The sequence below is a fragment of the Stylophora pistillata genome, chromosome 14 (genome assembly GCF_964205215.1).
Source record: "Stylophora pistillata chromosome 14, jaStyPist1.2, whole genome shotgun sequence".
Taxonomy (NCBI): domain Eukaryota; kingdom Metazoa; phylum Cnidaria; class Anthozoa; order Scleractinia; family Pocilloporidae; genus Stylophora; species Stylophora pistillata.
Window position 1 is genome coordinate 19,959,938 of NC_142532.1, and position 25,539 is coordinate 19,985,476.

General features: G+C 39.6%; 2 protein-coding genes across 2 annotated transcripts; one reads left to right on the plus strand and one right to left on the minus strand.

The window, feature by feature from the left end:
- On the plus strand, positions 1 to 2,384 carry LOC111336523 (COMM domain-containing protein 7). Its single transcript, XM_022942631.2, has 2 exons — positions 1 to 390; positions 1,065 to 2,384. Exons 1-2 carry the CDS (start codon positions 93 to 95, stop codon positions 1,367 to 1,369), a joined length of 603 nt encoding a protein of 200 aa, XP_022798366.2. The 5' UTR covers positions 1 to 92; the 3' UTR covers positions 1,370 to 2,384.
- LOC111336503 (uncharacterized) lies at positions 1,963 to 25,539 on the minus strand. The gene is made up of 32 exons (XM_088744511.1): positions 25,431 to 25,539; positions 24,084 to 24,169; positions 23,274 to 23,420; positions 22,112 to 22,374; positions 21,718 to 21,814; positions 21,556 to 21,613; positions 20,716 to 20,982; positions 19,944 to 20,200; positions 19,441 to 19,545; positions 18,243 to 18,959; positions 17,794 to 17,909; positions 17,583 to 17,641; positions 17,333 to 17,475; positions 16,337 to 16,630; positions 15,560 to 15,841; positions 14,211 to 14,513; positions 13,574 to 13,861; positions 12,824 to 13,096; positions 11,913 to 12,209; positions 11,131 to 11,424; positions 10,516 to 10,812; positions 9,847 to 10,143; positions 9,143 to 9,445; positions 8,389 to 8,694; positions 7,597 to 8,057; positions 6,650 to 6,741; positions 6,400 to 6,559; positions 6,044 to 6,110; positions 5,031 to 5,164; positions 4,628 to 4,765; positions 3,551 to 3,719; positions 1,963 to 2,796 (listed from the first exon to the last, which is right to left on the minus strand). The coding sequence occupies exons 2-32, from the start codon at positions 24,163 to 24,165 to the stop codon at positions 2,603 to 2,605; spliced, it is 6,960 nt and encodes a 2,319-aa protein (XP_088600637.1). The 5' UTR covers positions 24,166 to 24,169; positions 25,431 to 25,539; the 3' UTR covers positions 1,963 to 2,602.

The window sequence follows — 25,539 nt, forward strand, 5'->3', positions numbered from 1 at the left end:
CTCATTTACTTAGGCTTTGCTTCCTTCTGATCAGGTCTTCGATCGATCATCCAAACTTCTTAGAGACTAAAGCGAGATTTTAGCTATCCAGAATGAGCTCTTTCCATTTCACAAAGGTCCCACCAGATGATCAGATGTACACAGATATCAAGTCGCTCAATAAGTTCGAGGAAAAGCCGTTTTGTCAGCTGTTAGACATTGTGTTCTCATTTCTTGTATCACCGAAGGAAAGTTCAAGATTCATGTCCCAAATTGCAGAATTCGCTGAGGAATATGGACTGGGAACTAATGCGCTAAAAAATGTTGTTAAAAGTTTGCTTAGCTTCTTCAAGAGTGCATTAAAAAGTAATTTAACACCGGCGCAAGTGAAAGAAGACTTGGAACATCTCGGTAAGTATGAGAAATAAGGACAGGCTGGTACCCCCTCCCCCTACTCCCATAGTATTGCGGGTACGAAGGGGGCTGGGGAAGGGTAATTGTCGGAGGCTTAGTAAACCTGAAAAGTACCATAATCCATGTTTGGTATGAAGTACTAGTTGCCCCTAACTTCCAATACCATAGAGGTAGTGAGAGAGGAGAGCAGCTGTCTCCTTGGTAGCAAGAAGGTCATCGGGATACTGATCGATGCCACAGGCCATCTCAAAGCACCTGCAAACATAACAGTAGCAAAGCAGTGTGTGGAATGAATACTTACCCAAAATTGGGTGAAAGAGGGATAAAGGGAGGGAAACAAAGCAAGCTAGAAAACATACATGGTAAAACCCCTATGAACCCTTCATGGACCTCCCCCCCCCCCCCCCCCCAATTCCACTGGTGAAACATTTGCATAAACATCTCAAACCTAATGCCTGAATTACATAGAGCCTTATGAAACTGTTAGATTATATCAAGATAGAACACTAGCTGATGCAGTTGATCATTTCTTATCACCTCTTTGCTGGGGTGAAGCAGTAACTGGCATTTCAGGGAGTTAACAGATTCAGAAGTTAGCCTGTTACATAAAAAGTGATGCCATTAAAAGATACACAGATGCAGCCTCATGTCAATGGAACATTTTTTTGCAGGTCTGTCAGGGGAGAATTCTCCTCACATGTCCAACCAATGGAAGGCAAACCTTGTTGCTCTGTCACGCTCTGTCGTTGGTCAAACCTTCATGGTGAACGAACTTGTCGACATGGAATGGAAGTTTGGGGTTACAGCTGGAAGTAGTGACTTAAAAGTTGTGGGACAAACATTTTTACAGTTGAAGATGGTTGTAGATCATGGTGGTGTACAAGAAGATGTTTTTATGGAAATGACTTTGCCACAGTTCTACTCTTTCTTGCATGAGATGGAGAAAGCTAAGTCTGCCCTTGAATATTTTAGTTGAGAAGATTAATGCCAGGTTTTTATAGCCTTTTAGCCCCAAAGAGTGATTAGCATCCTCTTTCCCCTTACAATATCACTGTTGAGTCTAATTTTGTGGTCATAAGAAGAAAGGAAATGATTGCTAACTGAAGATCTTAATCTTTTTTTTAATCAAACAAATACTCCTTGACACAATCATGAGAAATGTAAAGAATCTGGTAGTGTCAGCTGACACGTTGGTCAATCTTACCAATGCATCGGCCAACACACCACCAATGCATCAGTAACATCAACCAACATGTCAGCCAATGCATTGGCTGTGTGTGTCAGTGGTGTGTCAGTAGTGTGTCCACTGGCATGTCAGTAAGATCGGATTCTTTACTTTTACCTAATATGCATAGAACAGAATGGAGAACGTGTGTAGTGCTCTTGTGGTCTAAGGGGTTTAATAACCTAGGGTGCATGTTCTGTGGTTCAATTTTTCTGCAGTTTCTCAATCTGATCTCCCTTGTTACACTATGGTAAGTCATGTACTTGAGTAGGTTCGACCAAAAATAAATGTGAAATGAACAAAAAAGAGAATTTGTTTCAAGGTTGAAAACTGATAGTTGCAAACTATATGCCAAGAAATTTTTATTTCTGAATCATATTTGAAGTGAAACATTCTAAAACTTAACTATGAAGCATTGTATATGTACTAGAAGCTAGATGACAAACATCAGGTGTTGCCATGATGGTTTTTCACAGACCTTCATACTTGTAGTTGATGAAAATGACACACACATTGCACTATAGTATATCAAAAACTGATTGTTTTGCAAAATTTCCTTTAAAAAATGGCTTTGAAAGTCCTTCAGCATATTCCACATGCACAAAGAAAAAGTAGCTTTGATTCTAAGATAATTTTTTAACAGACAAGTTTATAGTATATGCCAAGAACTGCATTTTTTTACATCATGTACTCTTGTTATTTCTGTCACCTCCATGGTTTTTAATGTTAAGATTTATGTAAAAATAAAATTTTATCATTTTTCTCACACTGCAATCACTTCCAACATGGAAAGCAATGCTTTATGTTCATGTTGCCACAAATTCTAGCTTTTACAAGCAAATTCACTTTCCTTAATCATCATAGTTCAGAAAACCTTTTTTCATAACACTGCAGCAACATGTTACCATCTTGTACTTGTCCTATATTACATTTTTCATTTTCACGAAAAACTTTTTATTCTTTGATATTCTAGCTTTGTCCACTTTATCTTTTTGTCCAACATGATCTATTTTCCTGCCTGTTGGAGTTCAGTAGCTGCCTTTGCTCTTCTCTATGTCTTGCAGCAAGTTTATTGTACTGCCTATAAATGTTGTTAAAAAATTCTGTGGTTAGCTTGTTCGTTTCTTGAATGAACTCGTGTCTTTGGATGATATGCCTTCTGGTTTCTTCATCTGCTACTGTGAATAAAGTAACAGAACATTTTGATCTTAATTGATTATTTTGAACCCAAAGCCTGTGCCCATCAGTCTTCTCTATGTCAGAGCAAACAGGGAGAAGCCCTCTACTAATGACTGATCTCTTAATTGGGAAGTCTTGGTTTGAGCCCTGTTTTGTTTTGGACAAAAGGCTTTCTCCCACAGTGTATTTCTTTCAAAAGTCTGTGATTGGATACCAGCAAACTGTCAAACCAATCAGATGACATATTAACAAGGCTTAACTCTTTAACTCCTAGAAGTGATTTACATATAACTTCTCCCTATAAAATCCAAACATAATGCAGTAAACAGGTAATGAGAATACTCAAACTTAATGGATAGGAGTTGTGATCTTGACTGAAAATCAAATTCTCATAACTCACTTACAGGGAAACTTGTAGCAGCTAGAGGGGAGAATTTATCATCAGAACTTAGGAGTTAAAGGGTGAACTTGTGTAGAAGTTCACCCTTTTCACTTCCAGGTGTGACAAAAATAGAATGTCTAGTGAAAGTGCTACTACTCTTCCAAGCAAAATCGTAATGAGACAAAATTGGAATTTAATGTGGAGGTGATGTTACAAAAATAGAAATTAAATTTCTCATATGGCACTACTTTTTCAAGCAAAACGAGGGGAAAAAATATCAAATGGGGGATAATTTTATGCCAATTTCTTAGAGATGAAATTATATTTAATCTTTGGAGTAAATGAGATAACATTTCTCAAGGTTATTGTACCTTGTCTCATATTGCGATCCTTCATCCATCTGCAGAATTCAAATATAACTCCACATATGATGGCACCAGCTAAAATTGCCGACAAGACAATCACATTGACTTTATAGGTGTGCTCTGAACTGTCAAACATTCCAGTTGCCATTTGTTCAGCTAATGAAGTTTTAGCTTGCTAAATGGAAATGATCCAAACGAAAAAAGTAATTAGCCGACTTCTCCATGTTGAGATGTAAGAATACCGGATTGAGAAGTGGTTTCAAAATAGGGTGAACTTCATAGGATCTATAAACTCTGTGATGTCGATATGCAAAGTTTCACGATTAGAGAAGTCAAGTGCAGGCAACTTTCACACATTATATCAGTACATATATCTTATTAACCAAGCGCGAGGGCCGTACTGGGAGAATATTGGCCCGAGGTCTTGACAGTAGGGACCGAGCGCAGCTTGGTCCGTACAAAAAAGACCTAGGGCCAATATTCTTCCTGTACAGTCCCGAGCAAGCTTGGTTAATAAGAGATTTATTACACGACTGAAGTTCACAGGGACACAAAAATGGTGTCATTCGGGACCATTCAGGACAGTGAGAGAATATTGACCAGCAATAGAGCATTTTGATTGGTTGATTTAAGTTATTGGCCCTCTGACTTCCCAAGTCATGTAATAATTCATTGTATTGTACATTACTCTTATCATAAAAAACTCTGATTGGTTGAGCATGTATAGTCAATATACAATAGCATGTGAAATCAACATGATAACTCAATATCTGCAGCAGATATTGAGTGATGTTGAGCTCAAAGTCTGCCTAGTTTCCAATCCCCTCATCTGAGTAGTGTTCTCAAACTTTTGCAACTCAGAGAGTAATGTCTCCTTTTGCAGATTCTTTAAAAATGTATAATTAAAGCAGTTATTGAATTTGGTTTTTGTATGATATTATGAATTATCAAACCTTAGATCTGTGTTATTTCCCAAGGCTTTCGAGGTCCAAGGTTTCAGCTTCAGCAGATAACTCAGCATTGATAATTCATGATATCATGCTCAACCTCATCTAATAATTTCTTTATGTTGTGCATTCATACTTGTAAAGTGGCTGTGTAATTCTTTACAAGGTGTGATAACATTGATTTTTCATTCTTGAGGTAGTCAAGGAAACAGGGTTGCAATCTAACGGAGTTTCCCCCCAAAACAATGCCAAATGATGAACGGTAGTTGATAAGCTGTGGAGAAAAAATAAAACGTTTTTTTAATTGTCAGCATGTGATGAGGAGTCTTCAAATTAGCCTTGTGTTTAGGAGTACTACTAAATATATATTTTGAGGGTTTACATTTTATGGGACCATAAATGAAATCAACTTGGTTAGGGGGTGGGAGCTGGATTCCGTATATTCACCCCATTCCCTAGGCTATCTGTGGTCCTAGGAAATTTTGCGATTTGGCTTACAATTAGTCATACTAAAACGTGCATTTAAGTTGTGTCTTTACCTTGTAGATTTGTAATGATTTGTCTTGAAACAAATCGTATCGTTCTGCCACTACGTAAGTATCAATTAAGGCTCCTTTGACCACTCCTTTCAATAGATCTTCTCTTATCTCCTCAAGATTGGTGTAGTTACGGGCTGTGGAAGGAAGAGTCCTTTCAGCTAGCTTAAAACAAATTATATTTGCTGCTACCACACATGTGCAGTTATAATCCAAGATATAATTTTGCTCGCGTACATTACATGACCGAATATACTCTAGCTTAAACTGGGAAATATCCGAGGATATACCTCAGGTGATATTCCCCAAGTGAAATTCCCTAAGTGAAATTCCCCAATTTTCAATCCTTATGTCCAAGAAGATGAAATAGTGTTTTGTGTTTGTTACAGGAAAAGGGACGTGTTTGTTTGTTCACTGTGTTTGTTTTGAACACTGAAAACTAAAACGTCCCTCGCAGTAAATGGTAACCTGTACGTAAATATTTCTTTCCCGCCCATTACAAAAATATTTTCACGATAGTAAACGCAATAGCCTCTCTTTGCGATCGGCGCGAAAACACGTGTAGATTTTTGTCCTGGGGCAATATCTGCTCCTCGAAGCTCACAGTTTTTCTCGAGCTTTGTTCTTGGAAACTCTCAGAACAAATAATGTCCGTAGACAAATATCCGCGCATATTTTCGTGTAAATAGTTTATATATGCGTGCACTTTGTAGAGGAAGGGGTTTTTAACTTATCCTACCTCAGTGAATTGGGAATTCTTCACAGTGAAATCTCACTGCCGGCATTGTTACCTGGACGGTTCTATTGGTTTCTCAATTAAGCCTCACTTAAGTTGCTTGTGAAGAAAACGTTTAAACCATGGAAGAATTATTTGAATACAATATTTACGAAGACTGATGGTGGCATCTGAATTCGATTTTTCTACCTCTATAACGAGAACAACTCGCACATAGAGGCCTATCGAGTTGGATACAATAGATTAACGGTGGCTCTTGTATGTGAAATGGGAAACCAACCATTATTAACTTGAGCATTTCTTTTCAATGCAAGATTATACTCAGGAGAGTCGTGTAGAGCAGCCACCTGCAAACAGATGTTGGTAACAAATATTAGTTATAAGCCAAAAAGTAAGGTAAAGTTCGCCATCTTGACAGGAAAACCTTGGTCTCAAGATCGAGAGACAAGACGAAAAAATTGCGCTTTATTGCGAGGTACCTTTACTTCGTGTTGATTGTCTTCAAGAAGTATAATTGCTGTGTTTTGCCTCGCTACCGCTGCAAGAACTTCCGCAAAAACTGCAAGCACAAAAATCTCCAATCCCAAAATAGATCTACTGCAAAACTTTTATTCCACAAGATACAAAATTTCTCACCTTCAATCCATAAAGTTTAATATGACTGTTATCAACAGTGATCACAGTCAGACCTGCTATTAAAGAGCTGGACAACAGGGAGAACACAACACTCCCAGTAATCATCCAAACCATGGTTAACCATTTGGCCAAGAATGAACGGGGTGTCCTGTCACCATATCTACAAATCACAATGGACAACTTATCAACAAATATAACTATTTCCTTTACCTGGGAATGAGCGAGAAAGAATTTTTTTTCTCAGTCTCACCCTACTGTAGAACACGTGACGAACGCCCACCATATGCCTTCCCAGAATCCTCTTAGGAACGAAGGTGGTAGTTCTGAATTTTGTGACCAGTCCTGAGATTACAACAACAACAACACCAGCTTTATTACCAAAAATAACAGTTAAACTTAATTCACAACGTAATCTAGTAAAACAGGAAAGGTAACATTTACTCAGAATAACTAAAGAGCTAATCGAGCTGAGTAAAACTAAGTAATGTTTAAGTATAGAAGGTAGGTTGGCACTAAAGCTTGAGCAAAGCAGTTAATAGTTCAATAAAAGGAAAAAAGAAAAAGAAATAAATAAATAAGAGAATAAATGAATAAATATGTACCAGCTGACTCATGAGCAGTACGACTGTAAGTTGTTAAACTTGACTTTGCTTTTAAACGTTTTAAGGGGGGGGGGTGTTGATAATGACGCGAGATCAGTTCAGACTTACAGATAGGTTGAGAGGTCTATCTTCACACAGACGAAATATCAAATATGGGGCATGAAACGAACGCGAACGCAGTGCAGAGGAACTTTGATATTTACCCCGCTGCGCGCTTGTTCACACGAGCTTGTTCCGCGTTTCGTCTATCAACTATGATAATTATTATTATAATGAATAAATTTGATAGTGTAACACAAAAAAAAAAAAACAAAACGGTTGTGGACATACTAAAAGAATGATGGAAATGATGTTATTGGAGGTGCTTGGTTGTAGCACGAGATAGCGAATCAATCTAACATATAACATAACATAACATTTATTCAGGAAGTTACAACGCAAATACAAAAAATACATCCTGAAAAGGGAAAATCGTGAGGTTAGCCCTGTATAACAATTTCCCCAAATAAAAACATACAAAAGATAAAACGCTGTGTTTGTTTATATTGCTAAAAATGATTATAGGTTAAGTACTGTTCATCGGTGTTTCTCTCACCATTATCCAATATAGAAGTCCAGACGATAAGACAAACACAACAACCACAACAACAAGCGGCCAGCATTCAACCAATGCTTTTGTTATTAGTGCCTCCGGTTTCTCATATCGTATAATAAAGGCCGCCCCAGGGGACTCCACCACAGGAACATACTTGAAAGTTCTTAAATACTTCCGCTGATCAGAGGAACCGTGCACTGGAAAATGCAGATCTGTCACGTGATCAATTGCGGCTATCATGTCGCGTTCTGTGGGCTTCTTTGCAACGTTCCGCCTGCCATCCGAGTTGTAATCAACGTAAGAAGTTCCGTGCCCCCTCGAACAATTTGCACAACACTGGAAAACCATCTCGTCCAAGAAAGCCATGAAAATTCCGCTCATACTATTGGCAGAGGGGCTGATGACGTAAGGTGGTTTCGACCAATAGTTTGCAGTTAATCGCTTTTTACATCGACACGTCTCTGAGAAGAACAATGATGGAAATTTGTTGTGACTGAGAAAAATTGAAGGCTCATCGGGTTTTCGTAAAATGTATTGGGAAGAAAATTCGCTTCTTTAGAAGAAAGGACAAAGCTTTCCTAAAATTGAAAATAGTTGAGACATGTTTGATAAATCACCGTCTACACCTAGCTTTTTTTACCAAGTTCTTAGCGGTTTAACAGCCCACGCATGACAGAGAACCTTCGAAACGACACGCTTACCATTTCCGAGCCCGCGAGCGCGTAAACACGGCCTTTAAGGTTAAGAGAAAGCCCTGAGAACGACTTGAGCGATTTTCCTTTGGAAATTTACCTTCATATTTGACCTTGCAAAATTTTCCCTCTCCGCGCTTTGTGAGTCCGGCCACTCTGATGGCGTAAGTTGTAAAACTCAACACCTTATCCAAATCTATCGAGTGAGTGTCTGCTCCTACGCTTTTCGTCTTCGCTACCCCGTCAATAACTTTTACGCCGCCAATGCTGTCTGGTACGTACGATACCACATAGCCTTTCAGTTCTCCATTGACCTCGTCATCCGGGATATTCATCCACTGAACGAATAAGCGGTTTGTACTGGTTTGACCCAGGCTCGTGACATTTATTGGGGGAGCACTGGGGACTAAATGGCAAGAACGTCCAATGTCCGGTGGTTAGATGGGCTAACTCAAGAAATTTTGATAATTTGGAACTTTTTCACGAAGATTATCACCATTAGATAGGAAAAAACAATGAAATCAATTTTTGATTAGCGTAGACAGACAATAACAAAAGAAAAAAAGACACCACAAAAAAGAACAAGGATAGCCTTTTTGGTTGCAATCTTTAAGCTGAGAGGAGTTAAGAGTCAGAGAAGTGTTTGTGACGTAGGATGCCCGGGGGAATCTTTCGCAGAAAACTTCATTATTCAAAATTCTGATTCAAAAGAGAGTTCACTTACTTTCTTCGTTGCCAGAGTGAAGTCTGGGATATTTGGGAAAGGTAAGGGAGAAGGGGTCGCAGTCAAAATCCAGTTGTGATCGGGCTAAGAAGGCCTGGTGACCACAGTGCGTTGGAAAGACTTAACTCACCGCTTTCTGGCGTTGTGATGATGACAGTATGTGATGGATTTCCTTCGCTTTGGCCACTGGAAGCCTTGACTATTACTTCGTAAGACAAGTCAGGTTTCATCTCGGATAGAACCAATGATCGTTTGTCGATTCCATGTACGGTTAGAACACTCCAGTCTCCCTCTCTACCAATTACTCGATACTGGACCTTGAAACCCTGGTACAGCACGCTACTATTTGGGTTGACCGTAAATGACCATTTCAGCGAAATTAAATCGGATAACACTAACAGCGCTTGAACATTCTCTGGTCTTTCCTGGGACTCTGTAAGAAACATTATGGTGTAAAGCTGGCCTAATAAGAAGAAAAGGTTTTTCCTATCCACAGTAACCTGTACTACAGTTTATGAAGCTGTTTTGGTCCATCGTTAGGCCCAATTCGATTGGAATATTTAAAACGCAAATCTTAAGGTAACTCAATAAAAAAAAAATCGAAAACCTGACTCACAGGTAGGAAACGTGTATGATATGGTTGAGTGGCCAGTGGTCAGGAGAAATGCGCACGCTTTTTGGATAAATCACAAAGAAGAGTAGAATAAAACCGATGTAGTCCTTAAGATGTATTGACAAACAACGAAAAAAAATTCAAACTGAAACATAGTGTGGAGCGAAAACCTGCTAAAGGCACGCACCTATGGCCATTGGCCAACGTTGATCGTCACTCACCGATTTCCTTAGTAATGAACTGTACAGGCTCAGAAGAAACACTGTGTTTGCCATTTGAAGTTAAAACCATTACTTCAACTAGGTATGTTGTGAGTCGCGTTAGGTTTTGAAGAAACGCAGAAGTAGACCCAGCATCCGGGATATCCAGTTGTAAACGACTCGCACCACTCGTGTACGTCACTCTGTAGCCCGTGACAAATCCATCATTTACGCATGCTCCGTTATAAACCCATTCGATCGAGGCACTGGTGGCAGTGACGTCATGCACGCTTGGCTCCTGGGGAGGTTGACAATGAACTGGGAACGGAAAAGATGGGAAACATTATTTAAACATAACCGAGTGGAAAGATTAAACAGCAAAGAAATTTGATGTGATTTTTGTAACTCGTCACACACAATTCCTTATTATCACCGTTCAGTGGAACCAAAAGCTACCAAAGATAATGAAAATGAATCTCAATTCTCGAAAGATGGCCTTGGCTAACCAAAAACCTGTTAAAAGTGCGTTTCAAATTGCAATTGTTCAATCATGGGTTCCAAATTCACTCACAGATCTCCTTCTTAATGAACCGAATAGGCTTGGAAAAGACACTGTCTTTGCTATTTGAAGTTGACATCATTATTTCAACTTGGTATGTTATGTTTGGCATTAGGTTAGAATCTACTCACTGCTGTCATTTGTGATTAACTGTACAGGCTCAGAAAAAATGCTGTCTTTGCCATTTGAAGTTAACACCATTATTTTGACTTGGTATGTTGTGTTTGGCGTTAGGTTTTGAAGAAATACTGATGTAGACTCAGCATCCGGGATCTTCAGCTGTGAGCGGTCCGTATCACTCGTGTACGTCACTCTGTAGCCAGTGACAAAGCCAGCATTTACGCATGCTCCGTCGTAAACCAACTTAAGAGAGGCACCAGTGGCAGTGACGTTTCTCACAAGAAGCTGCTTGGGAGGTGGACACGGAACTGAAAAGCAAAAGTAGGCATTCATTACTTAAGCACACACGAGTAGAAAGATGAAACAGCAAAGCATTTTGATGTGAATTTGCTAGCTCTTGAAACCGACGATTTTACGCGATTCCTCCTGGAACCAAAAGATATCAAAGAGAAATTTTGATACATCGAAAAAAATCAAAGTCAATTTTAGAATGGCAAACTTATCCGACCGAGTGAAACTTGCAGTCTTCCTGCGAGAAATGATAAATGATTCTTGCAAAAATTCGCTGGGGCAAAGAAAGCGTATTCAGATAAAATTGAAAATACGAAGATAAAAACATTGAAAACCTTCGTCGTTCACCACAGCACACTTCTTAAGTGATACCGGTCCTTTCCCTTTCTTGCTAAATGCTGTCACAGCGACGCAATAATTCTGGTACAAAGTCAGGTTTGACAAACTTGTGTTCCCACGAAGTGGGCTTGTCACAATTGCGATTTCTTCGCCATTTTCTCTGGTCACTTGCACATGATAACCGAGTACAATGCTATGAGCGTCACTGGAAGGGACACGTGACCAGGTTATTTGAAGGTCTGAGTGGTTAGTTGTTCGTACGAAAACGTGTTCTGGTGGAGAGCTGGGTACTAAAGAAGGAAGAAACAAAAAGTGATGACGCAGATTTCAGTTGGCTTTTAAAGATTGAATTGCATGCAGCTCTTTGTTATATGTTCCATTGATCTGATTGTGCGTTGTAATAAAGTTCTGTTTTAGTTTTACAACAACATGAGTAAAAAGTTGTTGTGCTTCGTCCTGTGGTTTTCTTGAAAATCATTTTGAATGGCAACGGAAGTCAGCTAACAATGAAGCAAACGCTATATCAGATTGGCTATGCAGTGAAATTGGCTCTAATCAGCGCACGCGTAAAGTACTATTCACCTGTGAGGTATAGTTCATTAAAAAATTTCACTAAAAAATATCTCATTCCAAACTTTTTCGGATATTCTCTAGTTTATCTTAGCGGGAGGATATTCGATCACGAGGCAAATTCGAACCTATCGCGCGTGAGCGGATAAAAGTGGCATTAGACCCCAAGTAGTCATGACGTAAGTATCAAAAGCGACTCAGAATTTACCATCTTCATCTGTTGTACACTCCACCGAGTCGTTGACACCAACACCTTTTCTTGTAAATCCTGCCACGCACAAGACGTATTTTTTGAACTTTTTCAGCCCATGGAGTTCAATAAAAGTAGAATTGCTGCTGGTGATGACAGATTGTTCCGCTCGAACAGCCCTAAATAGGAAGCAGTCAACTCTGTATCCTACAAGATCCCCATTGGTTTCATTCTCAGATATCGGACTCCAGTGTATAATGACAGATGTAGAACTTGTGTTGTATGCTGCAGTTATTTTCGGGGCTTGGCTGGGAACTTTGAAATAAAATCAAAACATTTTTTTGATTAAATTGTAATAAGTTGTGAGTCTATTCCCCCCCCCAAGCTGGAACATATTCTAGTTTACTCCAGAGAGATAGCCCGTCTCACCCTTCAACCATCCCCCTAATTGCTTTTAACCTTTCTCTTACATTTCGCTGGCACCCATTCACCTGAATACAGAGAGGCACCCTACTTTTATAGATCTAAGATCTCGGACTGGATTATGGTCTTCATCCAGACCAAACCGGCGTTGCGCCCGGGATTGCACCAGGGTTCCTGCTAGGAATCCCAGGGCAGTTTCGTCAGGACTGCGCGGCATTTCTATTTGGTCCCAATTGGACCACACCGGGATTTCGCCTGGTTCCCACCTGAATAACACGGGTTCCGACGGGACAATTTTTCAAGTACACCATGTCACTGTTAAAAATTTTGCGAATTCCATTCGGGACTGCTTCGGAATTCGAATCCCCCGCTAGTTGAATCTGCATTCAATGAATTTCAGTGTACCTTGCAACAGGCAGCTTTAAATGTCACGACATAAATAAAATGATGAATTATCACAGTTATTATTTTCCGAAACGCGCTGCAAAATAAATATGCAAACGTACCTGCCTCATCCGTGGAGATCCTGGCCTGGCCACTGAGCATCAGACCAAAAATAACAGTTGTCACTCGCACCACATAAACCGTAAAGGGCTTCAATCTTTTAATTTTGAGATTGTTCGTTGTCTTGGAAACTCCCATCTCTACTGCTGTTCTCTCACTTTCTTTCTCGGCCCAGTACTTAATACTGTAATTATTAACGTCCACAGAGAGTGGGTTCCAGTACACTTTTATCGCCTCTGCGCTTACATTGTGGCCACTGATATTAAAGTGTTGGTCTAAATCGAAGAAGGCAAAGCGAACGCAAATTGCATGGTCTAATTATACGTATAATTATTAAGTTGAAAAGAATAAGACAGATGGTAAGTTTTGAGCTCCGAACAGAAATATAAAAAATGTTTTTTCGTCTAGTCACGAGCGCGGGACAAAGAAAAAAATTCTGAGTCCCCATGAGGAATAGAGCCTCAGACCTTCGGATTCCGCGCTTCGATGCTCTACCGCTGACCCACAGAGATTCATAGTGAGCAAGGCCCTTTACGAAGCTCATATTTGACAAGCGTCCTGCATATAGCTAGGATCGGCAATGTCAATAGCGTCATGGTTTGTAAAGAATAAGAAAGATGGTAAGTTTTGAGCTTGGTATTGGGTTTTTAGCCCAGATTGCAATTGCCTATACCTGGTTAAACTGGTTTTGATCGAGATTTGGGATGTACTCTTTTCTTACGCCTTTGAATTCAAATGTCCCTCAAGCTTACCTTGCAGATCTTGGGTGCGAACAAGTACTTCTCTGCTAAATTCAGTGATAACTCCATCGTAAAAAGTAGCTACACAAACGTTATATTCAGTTGCTATCCTGAGGTCTGTAATCACATATGAAGTGGTACTAGCAGTGGCATTCTTTTCGACTCCGTTTCTGTTTTCTGTCCAGCGGACAATATAAAAAAGGCTTACATTTACAGCCTCCACAATTACTTGGTTCCAGTTCACTGTTATAGTTGTGGGACTTGTAGATTGTGCTGTCACGTTTTGTGGATGAGAGAGGGCTGGGGATGAAAATAATGATTATCACCGTCTACTCAAAGCGACAGGACAAAAATGTCTTTTGGAGCAAATTTCAGATGAGTGTCGAAAATTATTACGGGATTTCTTTAATTTTCTTTACTTCACCATGTAATTGGTCGAGAAAGCTCACGCCAACTTCTCAGCCAATCAGATTCAAATCTAAAACCAAGTACGAATTGGCCACTGGCGTTTTCTTGAAAATTTATTTACTCAAAGCTCAGCCTGTATCCCAAAATACTCTAGACTTTGTGTCTGCAAACGAAGTTGCTAGCTTGGCCACATCGAAATCTTTGCGCAAGAGGTTTGTAATGGTCAGAGAAGTTTACTTACGCCCTTTTTGTGTTATGACAATTACACTCTCGCTGTAATTTCCATCTCCAATAGTAAACGCAGACACTTGCACTTCATATGTCGTTTGAGGCTTTAACCCACTCAGCTCGATGTAGTTTGTGCCACTGCCAACAGATTCCGTAATCCAATCAAGAGCACTGATTCGCGCATACCCTTTGAAGCGAACTTTGTAACCTCGCAGAACACCGTGAACAAACTCTGGCTCCACTGGTATCCAGGTCACTCGTATTACTCCCGTTCCATTTGCAAAGGCGGTTACATTTCCTGGAGGGCGGCTCGGAGCTGGGAAACGAAAAAGTAAACCATAGACAATGATAAATAAAGTAACCTCCATAGTTGTGGTGAAGATTCAAGTTGAGTTAAGTTTTAGAGATAGGAGAAATACTAGCATTTTTGTAATATCGTAATATATATATATATATATATATATATATATAAATTGTTTGCCTAGACCGTCTTCGCCTGTGCTACTCCACGCAAAAGTAAAGTGACAAGTCCATTCCCCTTCCTCTTGCATCCCCGCTCACCAATCACATACAGCGAAATTTTTTTAGCTCAATTGCTGAAGTGGCTTAATTGCTTAACGGCGGAAGTGGCGTTGGAGCATGCCGTTAGAGATGTTCGCTGTTGTAATTCCAACCGAGCAGCAAAATTAACCTCGTATTCTAAAAGAATTCCATGAATTTCGTTTTTCGGTATCGGTTCCCATTGTATGAATACTGACGTAGAACTTGTGTTATGCACTGCAATTACTACTGGACCCGCAGAAGGAACTGAAAAGAAAAAACCCAAATAGCTTATTATGGAAAATTTGAGAGTGTTCCAACGCTTTTTATCTGTAATTACCCAAGTGAGATTCTGTTCATTTACAATTTTTTTTTAAAATCATCGTGACTTACTGGCATGTGTCGACTCCCACCGGCTTCTTCTTCGATGTAAGAGGAACAGTTAATCTTGAAAATCAATTTCCTCTATCTTTAGTGTCGTTCTTGCCTCAAACTATGGTAACAGTCTTAATTGATCTTAAGTGTGTTCAAGCGAAGAAAAAAGGTATACTGCTTATACAGTTTATGGAGGTTTCGCCCCAATGATAGTTTTCCCCCTTGCAGTTCTCCCTCTTTTCGATGAGTTCAACAATTTATTACAGGTTTGTTCCACCCTCATCAATTCACTCCAAAAATTTTTAACCCTACATCCTTACGAAAGCATATGTTCGTTTTGGTGAAGATAGCGGCGACCTTTTTGTATTTTATGGGGCGAAATTGTCAAGGTGGGGGCGAACTTGCAATGGGGCAAGCTCCAGATACGGCCAACAAATCAAGACATACCTCCTTCATCCGTTGAAATATTTGCCTGTCCCCGGATGCGCCCTGTATTGTTACTCACGCGGACAACTTCTACTTGTATCACATAGACTGTAAATGTCTTCAGGTCTCCAAGCTGAATACTGTTTTCTGTTCTAAGGACGTGCTTTACAATAGCGGTGACTTCGCCATCAGTCCTCGGCCAATACTTCACGACAAAGCCCAGAAAGTCTAGGGATACTGAGTTCCAAAAGACGTCTATTTCATTGCTGCTAATGTTGTGGCCAGTGACTTTAAGGTGTTGCTCTTCGTAGAAAAAGTAGAAAAGACAAAAGTTTCAAGGAGTTTAAAAGAAAAGGAAAATTCAATTTATAAATGTTAGCACAAGAAATGACTTGGAGTGTGCGAATAAGGTTTTCCCCCACACAAAAATAAGTCCACGCCGCCTATAATTTTAACCTCTTGAGAATCATAATTTGAACAGGAAACGTATTTATTCTTCGAATCAGGGAGACGATTTTGATCTATTTCCAGTATAGATGTAAGTTAGAATTACATTTTATCTCATTTTTTTCTAAAGATCAATTTCTCAATTGGTAGCCATTGCTGTTAGGAAATCTCTGTTATTGTTTTTTATTTATTTATTGATACCAAGCTAAAGTTAGAGAGATAAAAAAAAGAAGGGAGGCATTAAGAAAGTAAAGAAGGCTCCCCTCCCCCATCCCCAAAGGTGCAACGGCTCATACGGGCCAGCTCAATTATCGAGGTGTCCTCTTCCCGAAAGTATCAAGGCATTGTTACCTTGTGTTGTGACGTTGACTGGTTGACTATGGCGCCCATCGCCATACACATTGAATGGAAAGACTATAAGGGTGTATTGTGTGCCTGGCCTCAGGTCCTTAATCAAAGCACTCGTAAGAGCACCATACGTGGTGAATGCCTTGTAGGCTGACCCATCATTGGTCGTTTTGTAGAGAGTCTTATAGCCTTGAAATGCTCCTTGAAAGTCTTCCTCAGGCAATCTGCTCCAGGTCACACTTACGGAAGTGCTATTTGGGGCATGTGCATTGATGATTCTGACGTTCACGTCTGGAACTAACAGCAAATGATTTTTTTAAAAAGATTCATTTTCTGAGAATATCGAGTAGGTTACTTTGTAAATCTAGGTTGTTTGCCATCCAGAAAGTCAATTTTCCTTAAACATGCGTTCGACTACATTGAATATAACAAACGTTTGCTTTGTTTTTTCACTGTTTTAATCTTTCACGGGGTTGCTCTTGTGGTATAACTTATCGCGTATGGAAAATATTGAGGGACATATCAAAAGTAAAATATTTTCTTGCAGAAATGGATCCTTATCTCCTTAGACATGGGGCTCCACTCACGCGTTCGCAAGTGTGCTCCGCTAACACGTGATTTGATGAACTCAGTGGCATAAAGAATGTGTTGGCCTAATCACAGAACAAAAAAGGGAGGACAAAAAATAGACGCAATTTTTTTACACAGCTGTTTAAGAAAAATTGCTCTGGAGACAGTTTTTTTCCATTTGTTTCCGGTACTCTTGATATAAACCGTTTTAGGTAAGGAAACCATTTGAAGTCGAGCGTACGCGTGTGGAAATCAACCGCCATCACAGAGTATGGCCTTTCAATAAAAATGACCAATAGTGATACGTAGAGCATTAATCAATCAATCAATCGACCAGTCTTATATTTTGACACTCTTTTTAAGAGCTGTGAGACTGACAGAAAACGGACATGTATCAAATAAAGATAACAAAACGCAATAGTTTTATACCACTTAAAAAGCGAATTGATTCACACTTGATCGCCATGTTTCCTAGAGACTTGTTGGTGAATAAAGCTTCTTCTAGCAGGAGTATGACGTCATACGAAAGCCTATAGAATGACAGCGTCAGTTCTGCGATCACACTTCCGGCACTAAACAAGGCAAACACAAAAACGATTACGTCAGATATTTTTGTATCATTATGGGCTTCTTGAAAAATTTTGTCAGGCTTTTAAAATCATAAGTGCAAGTTACCAACCTGAAATTGTGAACTTTTAGTGCAGTGAGGTTAGAGATCTCACTGAAGAGAGATAAAAACTGAAAGAATAGATATATAATACAAGAGTTAACTTCTCCCCAATATTGGTGACAAATTCGTGAGATAATTGTACTTGAAAAAGAGACAAAAGGAACACATATTTGTATGACTGTTATGATTAGTGTAGAACGAGATTAAAGCAAATTTTTACCTCCCCGGTCAGTTTTGTGATGAAAAGGTTGTATGTAACGCTCTCAGGATCTTTAAGTCTTTCCTGCCAAACTTCATTTAGGAACTTCAATTCTAAAAATACTTCTTTTGGTTTAACTAAATAAAGGAGAAACATTGTCGTAATTAGTTCCTGGTTTCGCATCAAATCGTAGCCAAATACTCAACGTGATGAGGTAGCAGAATATTAAGAAGGATGGTAAATTGACATGCTTTAAGATTTTGTTACCTGCCGAGTTATTCAGGGGAAATCTAGACAATGAAAAATTCAGTAAATGATATTTCGGGTCGGGTCCGAATAAGAGCAATCTTTGAATCGTAACTCAAATTTTTCTCGTGTTTGGTGGATCGAGGTTAATTTGAAAAACTCGTGGAAATCAAAACCGCAAAACTTTAACATTTATGCAACCCGCTATCATACGGAGAAATTACCTGTGTGTATGTAAGAAAAGATGCTCTTTGCTTCCACAAGAGATAAAGCTTTGTTCCATACTGCAAACTCATCGATTGAAAGTGAGAACTTATGGCTTCCAATTCTTATTTTATTAGCTATCTCAAACTCTAAAGGAGTCGATGTTTCAGAGCAGTTAGTATTGGCCGGTAACCTACGGCCATTGAGCAAAATCCTGATGGTTTCCTTGTGCATCCACACCATGGTCACATGACTCCAGGCATTTTTGGGTACGGAGAACCCATAGCTACAAAAGTGAGTTTGCCATGAGATGAGGACCTCGATCCCAGCCAGTAACTCATCGTCTACATGAGCACGAAAAGCCACGCCCTCGTGGTGCCTAAAGTACTCAACTGTTACACTCTCTGTAGTTGGCAATGGCGTCAGGAAAAACGAAGGGCTGAACTTTGGCCCAAACAGTTTTATCCAAAAGACCACAGACATTCCACTTTGACACAAAGATGGTCGATCGAAGCAACTAGTCTCAAGGAGTTTAAGATGAGCTTCTCTCGAAAGTTGAATGGCTCTATTCACCGGACCAACGATCAGTGATACATTATATACGTGATCTGTTGTGGCATTATATCTATCAGGTGGATGAACCAAAGAAAGTCGATTCCCAGTTTTCAAATCTAAAAAGTTCGATTCGTCGAAAGGAACATAACTTATGCTTTCGTTGTAGATGGTGGCCACAAGAGCTAAAAAGAAAAAGAAAATGTTCTGCAAAGTCGAGAAGGAAATGGTTTACTTCAAGTAACAAACTAGCCGATTACTGAAGGTAGAGGGTGGGTTGATTATTAAAAAAATAATAATAATTCTGCACGAAGCATTAGAGTAAAGACAGATGTTTAATATATTTAATTCACGATTCTCGTCGTCGCACCATATCAACGAACCTCTTTCCTCATCAATAGTCCAAGTAGACTTCAATAGTGCGGACGGTGCCAAACCCCCCCGAGTACGAGAAAAAGAACAACACGAGGAAATTAAGAGCAAAGGCAAGAATTTGCAGGATTTGGTAGCCCCATCCTTAAGGCTAAAGAGGAGTTACCCCCTTTCGATGAGCACGATTTGGTTTCCCTATCCAATGGCACAAGTTCGATATGGATGTGGGCCAAAAAATACTGAGCAGAAGACATCACATCAAGGCTTGATGGCAGCCAACTAAAGCCATCTCACCATTTTCGCACGATTCTATTATGAAGTCCAAGTCTCCACAAAAACATTTGCCCATTTCACGATCACAAAAGCCTGGTGCCTGACATGCAGGTTTACACTCTGGACCTACAAATATGAAAGATGGACTGTTAACTTTTTCAGCGGCTCTTCTGTTACCAGCTCAGCCTAAGCGTGACCTGTAAAGGATTTAAAGTTTATCCATTCAAGTTTAGGAACGTATCAATGTTTTCCCTACCCCCCTCCCGCAGCGATTCTTTGACTATCGTGGAACAAATGTAATATTTTCGTTCTCTTTTATAGTCAGGCAGGCTGATCAACATCTGTCGAAAGGCGGCGAGACCGTTGCCGCTCAAATCAACACCATGGTGTGGTGGCTGGAACTCCCTCAAACGTTTTGAGTTTAGGAGGAGGGCGGCACTCTTCATGTGATCTAAACCAAGTTTAGTCTTTGCTTACCCGATCCTACTTTTCTCAAAGCTGAAAACAAGAAAGTCAAAATATACCTTTTATCTCTTCAACTTCTGCGGGACTTAATGGTTTTTCAAATAGCTTCACATCTCTGACATAGCCTTGGTAGCGCGACAAGTTACCGCTTTCACTATCACTTCCGATGCTAAAATTTTGTGGAGCGTTTATTGGAAGATCTACAGCATGATCAACTTGGACAGTTTCACTCTCGTTATCAACCCAAAGGCAAGCGGTGCGCTGCTCCAAGTTCCACGTGACTGCCACGTGGGTCCACGTGTTTGCTTTTAGTGAGCTGCAAACAGAAACATATCGCTTAAATATAGGCCAGTGGTCATTTTTCTTTAGTTTACGGACCGGGAGTACAGTGGTTTTTTTTCCCGGGATTCCAAATAGGATTACTAGAGGGATACCGTTGGGTTCCCGTAAGGTTCCCGTCGGGTTCACGTCGGGCTCCCGTCCGTCTCCTTTCGGGTTCCCCTCGAGCTCCCGTCAGGCTCCTGTCGGGCTTTCATCGGGTTCCTGTTGGATTACGGTAGGGTTCCTACTGGGTTCTCCACAATTTCAGGTCCCACGACGATCAATGAGATCACTTAGCGATCAAATGAAAAATGCTTCAGACAGACCACCTTAAGCTCAAAACTGAAGATGGTAAGGACGCAGAAAAAACGGCGGCATTTTTTTGTTATCCCTCTACAGAAGCATATGGTTTAGTTTTTCTGTCGAAGTAAACAGGGATTTGGAAATTTAATTTCAATACGATACGACACATAACCTCTACTGCATGCCTACTCATTACTAATAACTTACCGGCCAGTTATGTGGAATAAGCAACAAGACAACTTGCTCATCATCTCTGTCACAACAGCCGTATTCCTCAGCTTTATCTCAAACAGGTCAAATGAAGAAAATAAAATCGAATTCTCATCCGGTTTCTGCGTTAGTACCCACAATGCCACTGTGAAACTCATCTCACTCATGAAAAACTCGTTGGAAAACCTTACCAATGACGTCACACCATCTAGATATACCGCTGTCCAGCCTTGTTGTAGTTTAAATGAAGTATTTCCTTCCAGCCTAAAAAAAGTGTATGTTAATATTGCAAGAATTTGTTTTTTCATCTAGATCTATCTCAGTTCATTATGGAAGTTGATCAGATACTGAGTTAGTTTTGTTTTCGTTCGCCTGGTGGTCGGTCGTAAAAAAAAAACCTCAGAGACGTGAATCACCCTTTCAGCCAATAAGTTGCAATATCAAACCAGATCTTGATTTGTCCATTTCCGTCTGCCTGCACCTGAAGCAGGTTATCTATACCTACTTTGGGTCAACCTCGTTCCCAGGGCCATTTCCCTTACTTGGAGGTGGTGCGTCAATCAATTCGAAGCTTCAACACACCCCCACCCCCCCCCCCCCTCCCTCGAGGAAACTCCCCGGGCATTTAAACTTTTGAAGATTGGTTTGTTCAAATTCCCGGCCCCCGGGGGCAAAGAGTTGTATTTAGGTCCCCCACTCATTTTTGTTTTTGTAAGGCAAAATCGGCGATCTTGGCCTTTTGCGCATCGACTAAAGGCTTTTAACTTTTAAATCCCCCTGAATCAGAAAGCGAATTGGACATCTAGGTAAGATTTTGTGTTACGCAAATGGACTCACATTATGTCATTTTCTCTGCCGTCCAATCTGTAGTGGGCAACTTGTTTCAAAGGGAAACCTGGAAACAAACCAATAACGAAAAAAAATGAAGCCTTCATTGTTAAAACGTTTGCTGTATTTGTTGTAGAAGGAAATAATTATTTTGTTTCTAATTGTAACTACCAAGTCCGACATTGCTGCAGGATTCTCTTTCAAGGGTTAGGTCATCGATTGCAATATCACCATGGTAACCATTTCCAATTCCTCCCTCGATAGTTATCTATAGAGAAAAAATGAGGTGAAGAATAAAAATATTCGTCAATAAACAGTTAGGAAGTTGTAGGTAATTAACTGCCTTTGACAGAAATTCAGGTTTATGTCATTGAAGTTGACCTTCCAAATCTTCTCTTCATTGTTCTTAAAGGATTGGATAAATCGATTCCTCTTTTCATAGCCTTCTGCCGTCCGGGTCTGGCAAGGATTTACTGATATAACCATTGCATTGATTTTCGCTATCAAAGATCGTGCTCTCTCAGAACCTAAATATGAAGGATAACTCATGAATGATTACACTCACCACCTGTCTTAAGTTGTTATTACCGCTGTCCCTTAAGTTTATGTGCACTTGTTTCCATTCCTCCCCTTGGTCTTTGTTCATACTCCATAGCAAGGTCTCTTGGTCTGTACCTGAACGTCGATAAACACTCAACCAGCCAATGTCAGCTCCAGACATGTGATACCACAGTTTGAAACAGTTGTATTGATTGGCTGGCTGCCGTGTGATACGAGCTATATGTCCTGGCAACCTTGGATATGATGACTCGATGTAAAGGTACTTTCCTGGGTCAAAAACAAAATACTCTTCAGAGGATACCTCTAAAGCTTGGGCAGAATACTGTTAGTAGTAACAGCATTTGTTTATGCAGCTTTCGTAACTGAAAATATTAATGTGGTGAAAAAGAAAACCTGATGAAGTGAGCACTACCAATCCGAAAGAAGCGAAGCAAGTTATCAGTCATTTTGAATTTTGAACTTTCTGATTGCCAACATATTCGATTGTTCGGTATTTCGTGCTCGGGCCATCAGAATCTGTACGTTCCCCTTGGGAATCCTGATTGCATAGCAGCAATTGTTTGATATTAAAAACAACAACCATTTTAGAGAACATGCATTCCGCGTGGTGCTTTACAGGTAATTGAAACATCAAAATGGCTAAGCTTGGGTGTTGTTTGTATTTAAATGAAAAGAATACTTCGCTCACAAAAAATTTACACGTATTGTTTCAGCACCGTTATTTTCGTACTTTATTCAAATTGCATCATCTCTTATATATCGGGTTTCACGCCCCTTTTTGCAGTGTATCTTGTTTTTTATTTGCGTCATGTAAACCTTTCAGCCGTCGTGTGTTTTTAGTGGGTCGTCTATTCCCTCAGCATTTGGTAAGTTTTTGTGCCGTAATATATTTTTATAAAAGTCGTTTTTCTGTTTCCTATGAATTTACTTTTTCTTCACGCATTGAAGAGTAGTAAACAGAATGCTGAGTCATGTTTGATTGAAGCAGGCCCTTGCCTCTTCATTTGGATTGCTTCATTTATCAATATTGCAATATGTAGTGTCTAATTTGGAGGTGGCTTTCCACTCATCTGGGGGGGCTTCACAATACTTGAGGCAATTTTCGTCCGAACTCGTCATTATTTCTGTTGATCTTTACAGCCACGACTTTTCCGGTATTAACTCACCCATCCCATCCTTGGACGTGTGGTCCTTACAAGGTCCTGTATCTGCGCTTGGTGTACACCCATCGTGACGAGTCCAGTCAAAATCATCACCATCTTCAACATTCTGCCAGGAACAGAGCCCAACGGAAAAAGAACAAGCTTTTGACCCTGAGCAAAGTATGTGTAAACACTGTGTTATTAAAGGGGCTATTCTGGACTGCTTTCCTTTTTAATTTAGAATTTTTTGTGGATTATGCTATGATTATGTTAAAAGTGGGGGCAATTATGGAGTTTGAAAACTATTAAAAATTGCAAGAGAAAATAATGGGACCTTGAGAATTATTACAGCTGGATTTCAAGACTTTTTTTTTTTTTTTGGCAATCTCACGGAAACTTTCCTATCCCACCAGTTCTGGGACCAGCCGAGCAGTCACGCAGAAACCAAGCTTAACAAAACTTAATTCTTTCCGAAGTTTCTGCAGTCACCCCGATCGCCCGGGTTTTTAGTGATCGTTTGGCGCGATGCAAAGAAAAGTACGAACAGAAGGACGGACGCACGGAAACGGAATTAAATTTTCAGCTGGATCCGTCTCTTTTATGAGATTTAGAATCTCTTTTTCATATGCATTCATTTTTTAATGTCTTTTTAAGACTATTTGTTTTATCAGCTGTCAATATTTAGAGAAGGTTTTTTCCAAGTTTATTTTTATTTAAGGCAGAAAGGGAAACTTTTATGGAAAAGGAAACCTTTATGAATAAATTAAAAGCAAACGTTATATATTGGCATTCGCCGGTAAAAAAAGACACGGAGAAAACGAAACTTTTACTAACCTCTCTCGGCAAAAAATGACGTCGGTTGGTTATTGGAACCACAAATGAAAAGGAACAAAACCACTGGAAGCACTAGAAACATGTTTCTGCAAGATATCAAAACACAGCAGGATTACAGTGATTACTGTGATTACTGTGTGCGTTGTGCAAATATCTAAGTGAAAAAAACCTACGGTAACAGCTTCCCCAAAGGGGTGCGTTGCATCGGCATTGTTCGCGTCCCTAATCATGTTTGCAAAATGGGCGCCGCGAGCAATAATGTATGTTTTACAGAATATATTACTCGGGAGCAAGGTTTGTTTCCAAAAATGCAATTTGCTGGAACGTGAAAGCAATGTAATTTGAAAATCAGACAATGATTTGTAAAAAAGGCATTCCTTATCATAATAATGCGATATTACATCAGTTAGGTACTGGCAACTTTCCATCCATCTATTTACATTTTTTTACCGATTTTCTGGCTTTTTTTTTTTTTTTTGTCTTATCTCATTTTGGCTTCGTTCTTTCTTTGACAATATACGTTCTTCAAAGAGACGCAGGTAACATATTTCTGGTTGATCTCATCTAATTAATTGAAAACTCGCCTTTGTCAGAGCGAAACCCTTCAATGAAACATTTTCTGTAACAGAAAAACAGTTCAGAACCACCGAGAGAAAATAATAGAAAAAGGACCAACACGGATACCACAGGACACCATTAAAGAGCAAAATTTTTTAGAATGTGGTTTTCGTGCCCGAAAGCAGACTTTTGACATCTCTCCAAACTTTTTCAGTGAATATCCCTTGATTATCAAAAGCGAAATTATGTATGTAATAAATTATGAAGAAAGTCAAGAAATTTTGTCGTTGTTTACGCTAATTGTGGAAAGCAATGAGATGTGTGTAACTGCGCCTTGCCTTTATGAAATGAATTAAAACAGCATCGACAACATGGCTGAAAAAAAAAGTCACAAAATGGAACAAAATAAATGCCACGCACTATCTTATTACCTAGTCTACTGCGAATTTTTAGAATTTAATATGACAGTCCGTTCCCTTGTCCGAATTAAGAATGAACCATAAGATGTATGTCGCATATGATGGGATTTCTACGGAGAATCTTCCCTTATATTTTTGCTTATGAATCTCAATGTAGGCGCTGCTGAACTAAAGCCTTTTAAGCTCAAAATAATTGTGAGACTGTAGCAGGTACAAATGATACTTTTTGTCGCGATTCGTTTGCCACTTTTGCCGTTAACAAGTACTTGTTAACTCTGTCGACAATTTCCATTCTCTTCTCCACAAGTATGCAGACATGCACCATCATAATTTCAAACCAGCTACTTACATTTTTCTTAACAAAACTTACCTGGAACTTTATGATAAAAGTGAACAGTTTCTTCGTTTATTCAACGGAAGGCGAATGAAGCAACTTCAGAAAAAATGAAAGTTTGAATACGCCACCCTCCGGTTAAAAC

Bases quoted from the DNA above. Each gene is read 5' to 3' on its own strand.
- LOC111336523 (XM_022942631.2), top strand. From the start codon at position 93: ATGAGCTCTTTCCATTTCACAAAGGTCCCACCAGATGATCAGATGTAC. The intron at 391-1,064 runs GTAAGTATGAGA...ATTTTTTTGCAG, and splicing joins AGAAGACTTGGAACATCTCG to GTCTGTCAGGGGAGAATTCT.
- LOC111336503 (XM_088744511.1), bottom strand. From the start codon at position 24,165: ATGTTTCTAGTGCTTCCAGTGGTTTTGTTCCTTTTCATTTGTGGTTCC. The intron at 6,560-6,649 runs GTGAGACTGAGA...TGTGATTTGTAG, and splicing joins GTCACGTGTTCTACAGTAGG to ATATGGTGACAGGACACCCC. The intron at 5,165-6,043 runs GTTGGTTTCCCA...TTCCTTCCACAG, and splicing joins AAATGCTCAAGTTAATAATG to CCCGTAACTACACCAATCTT.